Here is a 16,720-nt window from a genome sequence, read left to right as displayed (position 1 = left end):
CAGGATAAAGCAGGGTTTAGGGCTGTTGTGCATAGGGTCGCTATGAGTCGAAAACGACTCGATGGCACATAACAACAACAACAACAACAACAACATCATCAAATCAGATCTGATTGGTACAGGAGGAAATTGTCCCTCCTCCAGTAGAGCATCTGGTGGATTCGAACCACACACCTTTGGGATTGCAGTGCAGCTTCTTGCCACTAGACCACCAGAGCTCACCAGAATTGATGGTTTTAAGCTGCAATGTTGATAAAGAGCATTGGATACCATAGATTGCCAAAAGCATAAACAATATGTCTTGGAGAAAATGCAAATGGTGCATTCTTTAGAGGCAAAGATGGTGAAATTTCATCTCACAGTACTTTAGGCATGTTGCTAGGAGAGGCTGGTCCTTGGAAAAAGACATCAAACTTGGAAAAGTGGAAAGTCAGAGGAAGAGAGGAAGACCATCAACAAGATGGATCAACACTGTGACGTAACAATGAGCCTGAGTTGATCAGAGATGATGACAATGGCACAGGATAGGGCAAGATTGAGATCTGCTATTCATAAGAGTTGCCATGACCCATAGTTGGCTCAAGAGCACATAACAGTTGTTGAAGAGGCTATGGGCTGCCATCTATCTAGTCTACTATCTTCATGTTCCCACGACTTCGGCAGTTCACATGTTTTTAGTATCCCAATCTTTCACACTACCACTGTAAAAGGACTAGCAGTGATATGCAGACAACTACATCTGACCCTCCACTTCTTTCACAAGGGAGAGCAGTTCCCATCAGCAACACCCACAACACGAGGTCAGACATGTCCCCACACTTCCACACCTACTTCCATTAATTCTAACACCCAACCACACCTCTCATTGACTCACAGCTGTAATACTGGTCCAATAATCCATGGCAATGGCCACACAGAACTCACAGATCCGTACTCACAGCTCTGGGGTTTACTAGGGAAATTAATAGGTTACAGTTCAAGTTGGTAACAGGATGAAATTCCTCTGTGCAGGCAGCTTTTCAAGCATCTCACAGATCCTTTGACCTTCAGTGTTATGGCCATGGTGAGTGTTACAAAGCTCTCAGTCCTGCACATTACAGTGTCTTCATCTGTCCTCTCAGTCCTCTAGCAAGTCTGAGTGAAGGACCCTGGCTTTGGTTGAAAAAGGCAGCAGGCTCAGGTCAGCTGTGTCTCATGGTGGTCTCCGGCTTCCCACTGCAGCAGATATTGCCTTGTACAGGCCCAAGTCTGACTGGTTTAGGAATCTCTGGCCCCAAAAGACACTCTGCATTTTCTCCTCCTCCCCCTCCTCTCCTCCTCCTTTTCTTCTTCCTTCTCCTCCTTCCTCTTCCACTTCCTCCTCCTCCTTCCTTCTTTTCCTCCTCCTTCCCCTTTCTCCTTTCCCCCTCCTCCTCCTTCTCCTTCTCCTCTTCCCCCCTCTTCCCCGACCTCTTCCTCCTTCATCTTCTCTGTTGCTGGCAGAGAGATTCCCATTTTCAACTGTTAAACTTGAACAATCCATACTGATGACTGTAGTCCTGACCTTCCACAGCAAACACTTCAGGTCCTCCTCAGTTTCAGAAATTAGGGTTGTGTCATCTGCATTACAGATTGTTGATGGATCTTCCTCCAATCCTGATGCCACACTTCTCTTAATAGAGCCCAGCCTCCCGGATAATCTGTTCTGCATATAGGTTGAAAAGGTATGGAGAAAGGGCACATCCCTGGCATAGGCCCTTCCCAATTTTGAACCATGCAGTGTTTCCTTGCTCTGTTCTAACGACTGCCTCCTGGTCCAAGTATAGGTTTCGCATTAGAACGATCAAGTGCTCTGGGATTCCCATTCTTCTCAGAGTCAGCCACAGTTTGTTGTGATCTACACAGTCAAACGCCTTTGCATAATCCATGAAACACTGATATACATTCCTCTGGTACTCCCTGCTTTCAGCTAAGATCCATGTAACATTAGCTACAGTATCCCTAGTACCACGACCCCTTCTAAATCCAGCCTGCACTTCTGGAAATCCTCTGTTGATGTGTGTTCCAGTCATTTTTGGATAATATTCAGCTGAATCTTGCTTGCATGTAATTTCCACACTCTGTGGGATCACCTTTCTTTACTATGGATTGAGGCTCAATATCAAGAAAATAAAGATTCTCACCACTGAGCTGATTGGCAACATCATGATGGTTGGTGAAGAGATTGGGATTGTTCACAGTTTTAGTTTACTTGGCTCCACAATCAATACTCTTGGCACCAGCAGCTAAGAAATTAAAAGACATATTGTGATGGGAAAGTTTGTAGTTAGAGACCTCTCTAAAGTACTGAAGAGCAATGGTGTCACTCTGGAGACTAAGGTGCACCTGATACAGGCCACGGTCTTTGCAATCACTTGCAATGCATCAGAGAGCTGGACAATGACTAGGGATGTTAGAAGAACTGATGCCTTTGAACTGTGGTGTTGGAGAAGACATATACCATGGACTGCTAAAAGAACAAACAGGTTCATTCTGAAGAGGGTGAAATCAGGCTGCTTCTTGGAGGCAAGGATTCTGAAGCTTCTTCTGACATACTTTGGACATGTTGCAATGAGGTACCAATCCTTGGAGAGGGACGTCATGCTTGAGAGGTTGGAGGGACAGCGCAGGAGGGGAAGACCTTCAATGAGGTGGGTAGATTCAGTGACGGCGGTAATGGGGGTAGGTGTGTCAGAGACAGTGAGATTGGCACAGGATAGGGTAGGGCTTAGGGCTGTTGTACATAGGGTCTCTATGAGTCGCAAGCAACTCCATGGCACAGAACAACAACAAATTTGGTCAATTAAACCTGTCAGGATGACAAAACAGACCAATCCCATCTTGGATCATTTACATCCCCAGTTTGTATATTTCCACCCAGCCAGGCTGTGGAAATCAAAGCTAACAGGCTAGAAAAGCCATTTTCCCTCCAGCAACCTCCTTGTCCATTGAGTTGTTTTGTAAGTATTGTTGGGATGGAAAAAATGATTTGAAGTCAGTGGTTTGTGACCATTACGCTGTGGGCCCACTTCGCTCCTCCCAAAGTCCATATAACTTCCTGTCCAGTAGTTGTGTGGTGAACAGTGGTTCAGATTGCTAGAAAACCAAACATACACTTTGATTCATGGCAAATGTCCCAGACCAAGTAGCCACCTCTCCTCGTCACTGTGACCTTTCTCTCTGCAGGTGTCGCACACAGCATAGATGGGAAATCAGACCCAATTGTCCGAGCGGTGTTCCAGGATTACGTCAAACTCATGCCTCTAGTGGCAGAGGCAAATCAGATGAGTGAGGAGCTGAGGAAGGTAATGGCTCTGGTTTCTAGCATGGCTGGAATGAGATGCTATAAAGAGTGTGACTTTGATTCTGGTGTCAGCTGTGTAGACTCCTCAGAAGCTATGAGGGAGGCTCTGTCCCAAGCTTTCGTCCATGTTCATCCTTCACCACGGAGGTGCCAGAGGATTCAAACTGCCAAAGATGGACGTCTCTAGGTTGTTGTTCTTGTACCAGAGTTGGAGACGACCCATAGCTGACCCTTTGGTGGGTTTTCAGAGACAGTTAATCACACAGAAGATGATTGCCCATCCTTCTCCTGCAGAGCAGCTGGTGCCTCAAACCACTTGCCTTCGGGACTGCAGTGCAGCTTCTTGCCACTAGGCCATCAGAGCACACTCTCTCCTCCCCTCCTTTCTCAATTATGTATGTGTGTGTGTGTGTGTGTGTGTATCTATCTATCTATCTATCTACCCATTCATCCACACAGACACACACTCATATATCAAAACTTTTGCAAACTCAATTTGTACATGCACAATTTAGAAACCAAAACTAGATTCATAATGTGTAACTTTCATCACCACCTATTAATTTTTTCACAACCATTAACAGAAACACAATACACCTTAAACTGAGAATTCCTCTTCTCCCAACCCCTACTCCTGGAAACTGCCAATAAACGCTAATCTCTACAGCTATGCCTCTTTTGCATAAGTTGTTGTTGTTGTATACCCTCGAGAGGGTTTTCAGAGATAGTAAATTGGATGAGAGGAGATTGTCCATTTTTTCTCCCATGGAGTGGCTAGTGGATTCGAACCCCCTGGGTCATATAATAGTTGTCCTTTTGTGACTAGTTTCAGTCAGCATACTGTTTGAAAGTTTGTGCATATGTAACTTCATTTCTCTCACTGGCTCTCCGTAACAACAGATTTTGTTTTTCAATTCTTCTGTTGATGGGCATTGAAGTGGTTTCCGTATTTTGGCTCCTGTGAATAATGAGTTAACGGTGCTGCAGTAAACTTCCGTAAGAGCAATCTATCAAGAAGCAGAGAGCTGTCAGGTCCAGAAAGGACTTTGGAGAAGAGGTTCAACACCCTGTCATTCCTCGTTTCCCATGATTCCGATGAAGACAGAGGCTCAGAAAGGCAAACGGAGCTAACAACAAGCCTGGACCTTCAGGGTTCCAGTACCAGCCCTATCTTTTCCACCCTTGATCCACTGGCACCCTGGAACCTCAGGCCAGCACTTGTCCAGCAAAACTAGATTCTAGATTGTCCATCAGAAGGACTCTCTGGGTCTTGACAGCTTGGTGGCTCCTATGCCTGGAATTGAGTGGAGTCAGTTCCAAGGTGATATAAAATAAGAAACTGGAACCTTCTAACGAACTAACCTTTCATAACTATTGCACTTGTTTGTTCTAGGATATTCTTGAAACTTCTGCTGTCCAGTCATTTGTCTTGATGGGAATTCCAAGGAGCCATAATAAGACTAGTTTCTTTAGAAAGTCTGAGCCATTGCTGAGTGGGGAAATGGGAAAAGAAATTGCAAAGACCGTGTGACCTGATAAATACTGGACTTTCACTGACAACTGCTTCCTCTTCCAGGGCCTTAAACTGGAACTGAAAGTGAAGAATCTGGCATCATCAGATTCCAGGGGCTACGATCTACAGAAGGAGGTCATGGTGAAGGTGACCAGTCAGAGGACTCAGGAGGTGAGCCTGTATCCGTGGCAGGTTGCCGAGCTTCCCCAGGAATGAAGGTTAATATGACAAGCTCTGGTGGCTTAGTGTTAAGGCACGTGGTTCAAATCCACCAGCTCCTACATGGGAAAAAGGTGGGTAATCTCCTCCCATGTGATTTATTGCCTATGAAAACCCACTGGAGAGTCATCTATGAATTGGTTCCAACTCAGTGATACACAACAGCAACCACCTATGGAGACCCAGTTCATGAAGGGCTCCTAGGTGCCCCAGTGAGAGCTCTGGGGGATGGGATGTAGGGATGGGACTATTGTGTTCCCAGTCCTCCAAGCATCTGTCCTAACCACCAGTTCTGAGCATTTTCTATTCCAACTTGTGGCAACTCATACATATCAGATTAAAATTACACTCCAAAAAGTGCTCAGTGGCTTATTTTTTAGAAATAGATCAGCAGACCTTGCTTACCAGGTATGTCTGGGTGAACTCAGGCTTTCAGTTAGTGGCCAACTGCGTTAACTGTCTAAACCACCATAAGGGTTCATTAGTTCAGTGTTTATGAAAGTAGCAGTGGAGTGTGTGGACCTGTAAGTGAGAGACAGGGAGTGAGGCAAACTCCATTGTCTGGCTTGAAGGAAGTACAAGGAGGGTGCCCCTTACAGGCAGGGATGGTGATGCTTCATCTCACATACTCTGGGCATGTTGCTAGGACATCATGCTTGGGAAGGTGGGGCATCATCAAAAGAAAGACCCTCAATGAGATGGATTAACACTGTGACTGTAATAGTGGCCTCGAGTTTATCAGAGATCACGAGGATGGCACAGGATAGAGCAGAGTTCAGATCTGCTGTTCACAAGTTGCTAGGAGTTGATGACATCTAACAACAACTTTGGCTGGTTGATCCATTTCCAGATCTGACAGTGCTGTTATAGGAAGTTCCTTTTGAGGAACAGAAGACCCTCCCTTCCCCCCTGTTTTCACAGAAGGAGTTAGAAAGAGCTGGCTATCCTTTATGATTGCCCCTGAGGGTGCCTGTGGGGGTGTTCTTAGATTTGCCCCTAACTGAATGCTCTGTCCTTTGTCTTCAGAGTTTGATCTCAGCTCTCACTCTGGGGTAGCTTTCTCCCACTGGGCCAGTGGCCAGGCACTCACACGCCTCCTCATTCAGGAACACTTATTCCATCTATCTTGATGCTGACTGTTGTGCCCATAGTGAGGACCTTTGTCTTCTTGATGTTGGCAACACATTGCCTTGATTTTCAGAGAATATTGATGTTTTTAAAACATCTTTCTGGGTTATTTTACTTTTTAACATTCTCATTATATTTTAAGGTGATTAAAACAAGATTTTATTTGGCATTTTTCTTTTGTCTGTAGCAGATTAGCTGAGTGCCCTAGTCTGTCATGACCAGGAATAGAGCTCCAAGCTGTGTTTTGACAGTGGTGGTCAAATGGAAAGGCGCTGTGCTGCCAACCTCAGTGTATATGGTTCAAATCCATCAGCTGCTCCATGACAGAAAGATGGTCAGTCTCCTCCCATGCAATTTACTGCCTCTAAAAACCCATTAGAAGGTCAGTGATGAATTGATTCCAACTTGACAACACACAGCAACAACAAGCATGTTGTGTGGGACACCCTGAGCCTCCATCAATGCTCACACACTGCTCTGATTCTTCATATGTCACTCTGGAGTCTCCCTCACAGGGTCTATGAAAGGAGTAATTTCATCCCAATACCTCTGCATTTTCTTCCATTCCCCCCTCCCCTTCAGACGAAGTTTAATCTTACTGATCTGCCAGCTTTTGGATTCCCCATTTTCACCTTTACAAAGTATGATTATTGATGTTGAACTTTCCTCAAGTGCTGCTTCCTCAGGAGGCCCTGGAAATGCTGCTGGTGCTCTCTCTCTCTCTCTCTCTCTCTCTCTCGAGAGAGAGAGAGAGAGAGAGAGAGAGAGAGAGAGAGAGAGATTCGAAAGGCAAAAAGAAAAAGTCAGGCCCTTGAGTGGTACAAAAAGTTTGGGTTCAGCTGGTAACCAAAATGTTGGCAGTTCAAACCCCCTCTCAGTGGCACCACAGAAGAAACAAGCCAGGAGACTGACTTCTGTAAAGATTTCAGCCAAGAAAGACCATTGGAGCCATTCTGTCCTGTGATACGTGGAGTCTCCTCCGTAAAGATGAACAATAACCAAAGAAAAGACTAGAAAAGAGTCGAGGCCCAGGCACAGACACAAGGAACCTTTTGGGGTTGGTCTTGTGACACTCACCCCCAGGTCATGCAGGCCTGTAAGGACAGGATTGGAGCTTTCAGATGGAACAACTTCAGGTGTGACTGTGTGTGTCTGTCAGAGCCACACTCTACAGCCAGGGCCCCATGAGGACTGTGCGACTGTTGTTGTTTGTCAAGTACAACTCATAGCAACACTATGAACAAAAGATCTGAACCCCATTTTGTCCTTTACCATTCTCACACTTCCTGACACACAAGAGCCCATTGCATCAGTCACCGTGTCAATCCACTTGGTTGAGGGTCTTCCTCTCTTTCACTGACCCTCTATCCTTCTGAACATCATGTCCCTCTCCAAGGAATAGTACCTCCTAGCAATATGTTCAAAGTATGTGAAGCGAAGTCTCATCATTCTTGCCTCCAAAGAGCACTCTGGCTGCACCCTCTCCACGATATATCTGTTCATTCTCTTGGTCATCCATGGGATGTTCAGTGCTCTTCTCCAACACCACAGCTAAAAGGCAGCAATTCTTTTTCTGTCATCCTTATTCATTGTCTAGGTCTCAGAGGCAAAGCTAGTAATCGGAAAGACCATGGCCTGGATCAGATACACCTTAAACTGATCCTCAAACTGACATCACTACTCCTCAATAATTTGGATAGGTCCCTAACTGCAGATATTCCCAGTGCAATGCATCTCCTTATTTCCTGACTGCCCATACCAAGGGTGGTAACTGTGGATCCAAGCAAGATGAAGCTATTGACAGTTTCAAGCTCGTCTCCACCCGTCATGACACTGCCTATTTATTGGTCCAGTGGTAAGAATCTTTGTTTTCTCGATATTGAGATGCAATCCATCTTCTGCAACAACTGCTTCTAGTCCTCCTCACTTTCAGCAAGTAAGGTTGTATCATCTGCATAACACAGGTTATTGGAGTCTTCCTCCAATCCTGATGCCATTGCCATATTCCTCTTCATAGAGTCCAGCTTCTCAGATAATTTACTCAGCATATAAATTGAATAGGTATGGAGATACAATACATCCCTGACACACTCCCTTCCCAATTCCAAACCATGCAGTGCTCCCCTGCTCTGTTCACACAAGAGCTTCCTGCTCCAGGTATAGGTTCATCATAAGCACAATCAAGTTCTCTGAGAAGTCCATTCTTCTCAATGTCAGCCACTTGTTATGACCCACACAGTCAAATGCTTTTGTGTAGTCAATAAAGCACAAACAGACATTCTTCTGGTATTCTTTCCTTTAAGCCAGGATCCATCTGACATCAGCAATGATATCCCTGGTGCCACAGCCTCTTCTTCTTCCTTTTTTTAAACTTTAAGATTATTTTTTATTGATATTTTAATGAAAGTTTACAGAAAATTTGGATTTCCGTTCATTCATTATTGCACATTTTCCTCCCTACCCACCCCCAGTTTGCTTTTCTCTCTAAAAAGATTATTTCTGGTGTAACCAGTATGGAAGCCTGTATGGGGCTTTCTCAAAAAGTTGCAAAAAGAAATACCACTTGACCCAGCAATTCCACTACTGGGAATACACCCTAAAGAAATCAGAACTGCCACCCAAGCAGATATATGCACACCCATGGTAATTATGACTTTGTTCACAACAGCAAAGAGTTGGAAACAACCCAAATGCCCATCACCAAATGAATGGATAGAGAAGCTGTGGTCTATTCACACAATGGAATACTATGCAGCATTGAAAAACAAGGAACTAGTGAAATATTATACAAAATGGGTCACCCTGCAGAACATTATGCTTAGTGAAATACCTCAGTCACAAAAGGGCAAATATTGTGTAGTGCCACTGTTGTAAAATGGGACTGAAATTGGAGTTGAGGGGAGACTGAGAAAGAGGGGATAAATAATGTATACTGCATTGGAACAGATGAGGGAGAGAACTGTTTAAAAAGGATATATGATTAGGTATTATTGTCACAACAGGAGTCCAGAATGAAGGCTACACAGTGGAGTGGACTTGGGGGTAGGGATTGTATAACAATGAAAGAATTATTCTTTTACTTTTCAAAGAGAAGAGCAAATTGGGGGGGAGGGGTGGGCAGGGAGAAAAGTGCAACAATGAATAAATGGAAATCCAAAGTCTCTGTAAACTTTCATTAAAATTAATTTTAAAAAAGATTCTTTCATTGTTGCACAATTTCCTCCCTCCTCTGTCCCCCCATCCCACCCTGCTGCTATGAAACTCTTTTTCTGGATTGTTGTCATGCAAATATATATTCATACATTTCTTTTAGACAGTTCTTTCCTTCATTTATTTAAATGCAGTGTTCATTATTTAACATCTTTTTTCTTAGTTTTCCCCAATCCCCATGTCAGTCCTGTTTTATAACAGTGGCATTATGCAGTATTTGTCCTTTTGCGACTGAGATACTTCACTCAGCATAATGTCCTCCAGGGTCACCCATTTTGTATAATATTTTATGAGTTCCTTGTTTTCCAGTGCTGCATAGTGCCACAGTCTTTTCGAAATTCCCCCTTGAGCTTTTGGCAATTCCCTATCTCTGTACTGTTCCAGCCACTTTTGAATGATCTTTAGCAGTATTTCGCTTGCACATGATCTCATTGATATTGTTCAATAAGTTTCACATTCACTTGGATCACCCTTCCTGGGAATGGGAACAAATATGGACGTCTTCCAAGCCATTGGCCAGACAGCCATCCTCCAAATTCCTGGCATAGACTGGTGAGTGCATCTAGGGCTGCATCTGTTAATTGAATCAAGTCAGTTGGTATCCCATCAGTTCCTGGGATCTTATTTTTTTGCCTTATATTTGTTCATATGGCACTTCCTGAAATTCTTCAGTGTCAATCAATTCTTTCTGGTACAGTGACTCTGTATTCTGTTCATCTTCTTTTGATACTTTCTGGGTCCTTTTCAATATATTGCCCATAGCATCTTTCAATATTGCAGCACAAGGCTTAAATTTGCTTTTCCGTTATTTCAGCTTGAGAAATGCAGAGCAAATTCTTCTCTTTTTATTCTCCACTCCAGCTCTCTGCACATTCCATTATAATACTTTGCTTTGTTCTTCTGAGCTGCCCTTTGAAATCATCTGGTCAGCTCTTTAACTTCATCATGTTTTCCTTTAGATTTGGCTTCTCAATGCTCCAATGCAATCTTTAGAATCTCTTTCTCTGACATCCACTTCGATTTAGTGTGACCAGACCACAGCTATTTTTAATCTCCATCTTGACAGGCATTGGTTCAGGTGACAAATGTCAGCTCGAGGTCCCAGGCAGGGTGAGGAAGGAGAAAGAGAAGTGAGGGCAAGAGAAGAGACGGCACTATAGTTTAGTTACATTTTGCTGTCATCAGAGATGCTGCAAGTGAATGGCTTCAACAGACAAACATCTTTTTTTAGAGGTTATTGTTGTTGTTATGTGTCATCAAGTCATTTACAACCCTATGTACAATAGCCCTGAAACCTGCCTTATCCTGTGCCAACTTTACTTGTCTCTGATACACCTACCCTCATTATCCCAGTCACTGAGTCAATCCATCTCATCAATGGTCTTCCTCTCTTTCTCTGTCTCTTCACCCTCCCAAGCATGATGTCCCTCTCCAAGGACTGGTCTCTACTAAGAACATGCCAAAAGTATGGCAGACACAGCCTAAGAATCCTTGCCTCCAAGGAGTAGCCTGGTTTCACCCTCTCTAAGATGAATTTGTTTGTTCTTTTAGAAGTCCATGATATATTCAATGCTCTTCTCCAGCACCACAGCTCAAAGTCATCAATTCTCTTTCTATCATCCCTAGTCATTTGTCCAACTCTCTGACACATAGCAAGCAATTGTCAAGAATTTGGCCTGGGTTAGGTGCACTTTAGTCTCCAGACTGATGTTATGGCTCTTCAGTCCTCTGGCGAGGTCCCTGACAACAGACTTTCCCAATGCAATTTGTCTCTTGATTTCCTAGCTACTTTGGTACCAAGAGTGTTGATTGTGGAGCCAAGCAAATGGAAGCTGTTAACACTCAATCTTTTCACCGTTTATCATAATGCTGCCCATCGGCCCAGTGGTGAGAATCTTTGTTTTCTTGATGTGAGCTTCAATCTATGTTGAAGGCTGCAGTCCTTGACCTCCTGCAGCAAGCACTTCAAGTCCTCCTGAGTTCCGGCAAGCAGAGTTGTGTCATCTGCATAACACAGGTTGTTGATGAATCTTCCTCCAATCCTGAGGCTACATTCCTCTTTAGACAGCCCAGCTTCCTGGATGATCTGTTCTGCATATAGATTGAAAACTTATGGAAACAGAATACATCCCTGGCATACATCCTTCCCAATTTTGAATCATACAGTGACTCCTTGCTGTGTTCTGATGACTGTCTCCTTGTCCAAGCATAGGTTTCACATAAGCACAATTAAATTTTCTGGGATTCCCATTCTTCTTAGAGTCAGCCACAGTCTGTTGTGGACCCACACAGTCAAATGCCTTTGCATAGTCAATGAAACACAGGTAGACATTCCTCTGGTATTCTCTGCTTTGAGCCAAGATCCATCTAACATTAGCTACAATATCACTAGTACCACGGCCTCTTCTAAACCCAGCCTGCACATCTGGCAGTTCTCTGTTGATGTGCTGTTCCAGTCATTTTTGGATAATTTTCAGCTGAATCTTGCTTGCATATGATATTAATGATATTGTTCAATAATTTCCACACTCTGTTAGGTTACCATTCTTATGTGAACAAATATAGATCTCTTCCAGTCAGTTAGCCAGGTGGTTGTCCTCCAGATTTCTTGGCACAACTTAGTGAGTGCATCCAGGGCAGCATCTTTTTGTTGAAATATGTCAATTGGTATGCCGTCAATTCTTGCAACCATGTTTTTTGCCAATTCTTTCAGAGCAGCTTGAACTACTTCCTTCATCATCATAGACTCTTGCTCATACATTGTTTCATTAAAGTCTTCTGTGTCCACCAATTCCTGTTGGTACAGTGACTGTCTACTTCTTCCATCTTCTTTTAACTCTTAGTGGTTAGGGGCCAGAAGTCCAAATTCAGGGCACCAACCCAGGGAAAGACTTTCCGCGTGTCAGGTCTGGAGGAAGATCCCTGTTCCTTTCTTGACTGAAGGCCCAGAGATCCTTGGGGATCGCCATGTCTCTTGTCCTTCCCCCTGTGTCAAGGAGCTTCCAGGCACAGGCACCTGCAGGAAGTGCTCACCCACTCGTAGTCTTTCATGGTGGTTGTTCCCCTCTCTGTTCACTTCTTCTCTCCTCTTATCCCCAAGTGAGGCAAAGATGTCAAAGGCTATACCTCAGGAAATGTCCTTTCATCAGATTAGGCCTGTGAATTTATCAGCTCAAACTAGCTCAACTCATTGCCTTGGAATCAGAACAACTAAAGTTAACCCTCCAGTTGGGTCTTGGAGACTATAAATCCATGGCCCAGGAGAAGATTGCCCCATCTTTGTCCTGAGAGCTGCTGGTGAAAATTCCTCTTACCCTGTGGTTGTTTTTTACTATCAAGTCAAAACAGACCCATAGCTGACCCTCAAGAAAGTTTTCAGAGATAGTAAATTGCATGAGAGGAGATTGTCCATCCTTCTCCCACAGAGCAGGTGGTGGATTCAAACTGTGTGCCTTTGGGATTGAAGCACAGTATCTTACCACTAGGCCACCTGAGCTCCCTCCTTGATCATATCATGAGAAATAGCTATATTATCACATAATTGCCCCTAAACTTTCATCATTAACATCATACAAAAATTCATTGTTGTGAAGTCAGAACAGCCTCATAGGTGGCCCTCCAGTAGATTTTCAGAGGTCGTAAATCACATGAGAGGAAATTATCTTTCTCCTGAGGAACAGCTGGTAGATTTAACCTTAAGTGACAATAAATTGCTTCCCAAGCTTAAAAGTTGTCAATGATCTCATTTTACTTGGATCTACAATCAACACCCATAATAAGAGCAGTCAAGAAACAAAAAGACATTTGGGAAAATCTGCAGTCAAGGACTCCAGGAAAATGATAAAGAACAAGAATGTTAGTTTAAGACTGAGGTTAACATGACTCAAGCCATAGTTACTTTTTTAATTGATATTTTAATGAAAGTTTATAGAGAACTTGAATTTCCATTAGTTCAGTGTTGCACATTATCCTCCCTGCCCAACCCCCCACCTCCCGCCTCCCCAGGTCACTTTTTCCTTTGGAAAAAAAAGTATTTTATTATTATACAATCTACCCCTCAGTCTGCTTGAGTATGCAGCTCTTATTCTGGACTCTTGTCATGCCAATAATACCTAATCATATATTCCTTTTATATAGTTTTCTGCCTCATCTGTTTCAATACCATATACATTATTTATTCCCTCTGGTCTTAGTTTTCCCCCAACTCCCATGTCAGTCCTGTTTTAGAACAGTGGCATTATACATATTTGTCTTTTTGTGACTGAGATATTTCACTCAGCACAATGTCCTCCATGGTTACCAATTTTGTAGAATATTTCATGATTTCTTTGTTTTTCAGTGCTGCATAATATTCCACTGAGTGAATATACCACAGCTTCTCTATCCATGTGTTGTTGATGGGCAGTTAGGTTGTTTCCAACTCCTTGCTATTGTGAACAAAGCAGCAATAAACATGGGTGTGCACATATCTGCTTGGGTGGCAGTTCTGATTTCTTTAGGGTACATTCCCAGTAGTGGAATTGTTGGGTCAAATGGTATTTCTTTTTGCAACTTTTTGAGAAAGTGTCTTACTGCCTTCCATAATGGTTACACCATTTTACACTCCCACCAGCAGTGAATAAGGGTTCCAGTTTCTCCACAACCTCACCAGCATTTGTTGTTTTGCTATTTTTACAAGGGTGAGATAATACCTCATAGTTGTTTTGAATCACTCTTAGAGCTAGGGATTTTGAACATTTCTTCATGTGTTTGTTCACCATCTGAGTGTCTTCTTTAGTGAAGTGTCTGTTCATATCCTGTGCCAATTTTTCAGTTGGGATGATTACCTACCTTTCTCTTGTTTTGGTGTTTGAGTATTCTATAAATTCTAGATACAAGTCCTTTATCAGACATGTCATTACCAAATATTTTTTCCCAGTCTGCGTCTTCCCTTTTTACCCTGTTGGAGAAGTTTTTGGGTGTGCATAGGGATTTGATTGTTAGAAGGTCCCATTCATCTATTTTATCCTCTCCTGGTTGTAGATTTTTGAGGATGCTTGGAAGACTGTTGTTCATGTTGTGGATTAGTGCTTCTAGCGGTCTTCCAAGCTTTTCCCTAATGATGTTTATAGTCCTTGGTTTTAGTCCTAGGTTCTTGATCCACCTTGAGTTGGTTTTTATGTACAGTGTGAGGTGTGGGTCTTCTTTGAGTTTTCTGCAAATGGTTTTCCAATTTTGCCATTTGCTAAAAAAGCAGTTATTTCTCCATTTAACTGATTTAATCTCCTTGTCAAAAATCAGTTGACCATAGGTAGATGGGCTGATTTATGAGTTCTCAATTCTATTCCATTGATCTATGTGTCTGTCATTGTACAAGTACCAAGCAGTCATGACCACCACAACAGTGTAGTAGGATTTTAAATAAGGGAGTGAGATGCCTCCTACCTTGTTTCTCTTTTTAAGGAGTACTTTGCTTATTTGAGGTCTCTTTCCATTCCAGATTAAATTAGAGATTGCCTTATACATCTCGTTGAAGGATGGAATTGGTATTTGTACTGGGATTGCATTGAATGTGTAGATTGTCTTTGGTAGGACTGTCATTTTCACAATATTGAGTCTTCCTATCCATGAGCAAGGGATATTCTTCCATTTCTCCAGGTCTCTTTTTGTTTCTTGTAGTAATGTTTTGTATTTTGCTTTGAATAGATCCTTTGTGTTTCTAGTTAGATTTACTCTCAAGTATTTAATCTTTTGTGATAGGTATTGGTTTTTCTTAGCAACCACAGCTTACTCAGATCCACAATCAACACTCTTAACACCAGTAGTCAGGAAATCAAAAAACGAGTTGCATTGGGAAAATCTGCTGTCATTGACCTCTCCAGAGTGCTGAAGAACAATGATGTCAGTCTAGATACAGAGGTGCACCTAATCCAGGACATGGTTTTCTCAATTACTTGTTATGCTTCCGAAAGTTGGACAATGGCTAAGGATGACAGAAGAAGAGTAGATCCTTTAGAGTTGTGGTGCTGGAGAAGAGTCTTGAGCATACTATGGACTTCCAAGAAAACAAATAGGTCTGTCTTGGAGAGAGTGAAATCAAATCTCTCCTTGGAGACTAGGATTTTGAAGGTCTGCGTCACTAATTTTGGACACGTGGCAAGGAGAGATCGGTCCTTAGAGAAGGACCTCATGCTTGGAAGGGTGGATGGACAGCACAGGAGAGGGAAACCCTGGATAAGATGTATTGATACAGTAAATGGGGTAATGGAAATTTGTGTGTCAGAATTAGTGAGACTGGCTCAGGACAGGGAAGGGTTCAGAGCTGCTGTACATCGCAGGCAACTCAATGGCAAATAACAACAATAACATACTATTACAGGTTTGGAAGCAGGAGTGGCATCCATTTTCTAAATAACATGCCTTCAGAAACCCTATGACCTTTGATAAATGTCGATAGTTAAAGAGGGGCTTCAGGCCTTTTATTCATAGGGTAGCTATGAGTCATGCTCGACTCAAAGGCAATCAACAGCAACAATACTTTTGTTAACTTCAGTTCTATATTGTCTTTGTCACTACAGATAAATCTAATTGATTTTTGTATGTTGATCTTGAATCCTGCCACTTTGCTGAATTGGTCAACTATGTCCAGTAGTTTTCTTACTGAGTTTTTAGGGTTTTCTAGGTACACTATCATGTCATCTGCATATAGAGGTAATTTTACCTCCTTTTTACCAATTTGGATACCTCTTATTTACTTCTCTTGTCTTATTGCTACTGCTAAGACTACTAATACAATATTGAATAAGAGAGGTGATAGTGAGCATCCTTGTCTGGTTCCTGTTCTCAAAGGGAATGCTTTTTATGTCTCTCAATTGAGAACAATATTGGCTCTTGGGTTTGTGTATATAATTTTTACAATGTTGAGGAAATTATTTTCTATTCCTAGGTTGTAGAGTGGTTTAATCAGGAAAGGGTTTTGGGTTTTGTCAAAGACCTTTTCTGCATCAATTGATAGAATCACGTGGTTCTTGTTCTTTGCTTTGTTAATGTGATTAATTACACCGGTTGTTTTTCTTATGTTGAACCATCCTTCCATACCTACTATGAATCCCACTTGGTCATGGTGAAATTCTTTTAAGGTTTTTTAAGATGTTTTTTTATGTATTATTGGATTCTGCTCTGCATACATGTTGAAAAGGTATGGAGATAGGACACATCCCGGGTGTACACCCTTCCCAATTTTGAACCATGCAGTGTTACCTTGCTCTGTTTTAACAACTGCCTCTTGGTCCAAGTATAGGTTTCGCATTAGCACAATTAAATGTTCTGGGATTCCCATTCTTCTCAGA

The 16,720-nt window shown here is 42.6% G+C and overlaps 1 protein-coding gene across 1 annotated transcript in view; it reads left to right on the top strand.

The window, feature by feature from the left end:
• The window catches only part of KIF28P, a 156,758-nt gene that overhangs the window by 114,454 nt on the left and 25,584 nt on the right, over positions 1 to 16,720 (top strand). Inside the window, exons 15-17 of the mRNA XM_006897758.1 lie at positions 3,205 to 3,323; positions 4,899 to 4,989; positions 7,121 to 7,137. Of these exons, the coding sequence (XP_006897820.1) occupies positions 3,205 to 3,323; positions 4,899 to 4,989; positions 7,121 to 7,137 (227 nt within the window). The remainder of the gene's footprint in view (positions 1 to 3,204; positions 3,324 to 4,898; positions 4,990 to 7,120; positions 7,138 to 16,720) is intronic.

The sequence above is a fragment of the Elephantulus edwardii genome, unplaced genomic scaffold (genome assembly GCF_000299155.1).
Source record: "Elephantulus edwardii isolate Elephantulus edwardi_28Jun2011 unplaced genomic scaffold, EleEdw1.0 scaffold00214, whole genome shotgun sequence".
NCBI classification, from domain to species: Eukaryota; Metazoa; Chordata; class Mammalia; order Macroscelidea; family Macroscelididae; genus Elephantulus; species Elephantulus edwardii.
The sequence above is the reverse complement of the archived record's forward strand: the minus strand, read 5'-3'. Positions and strand labels throughout refer to the sequence as shown.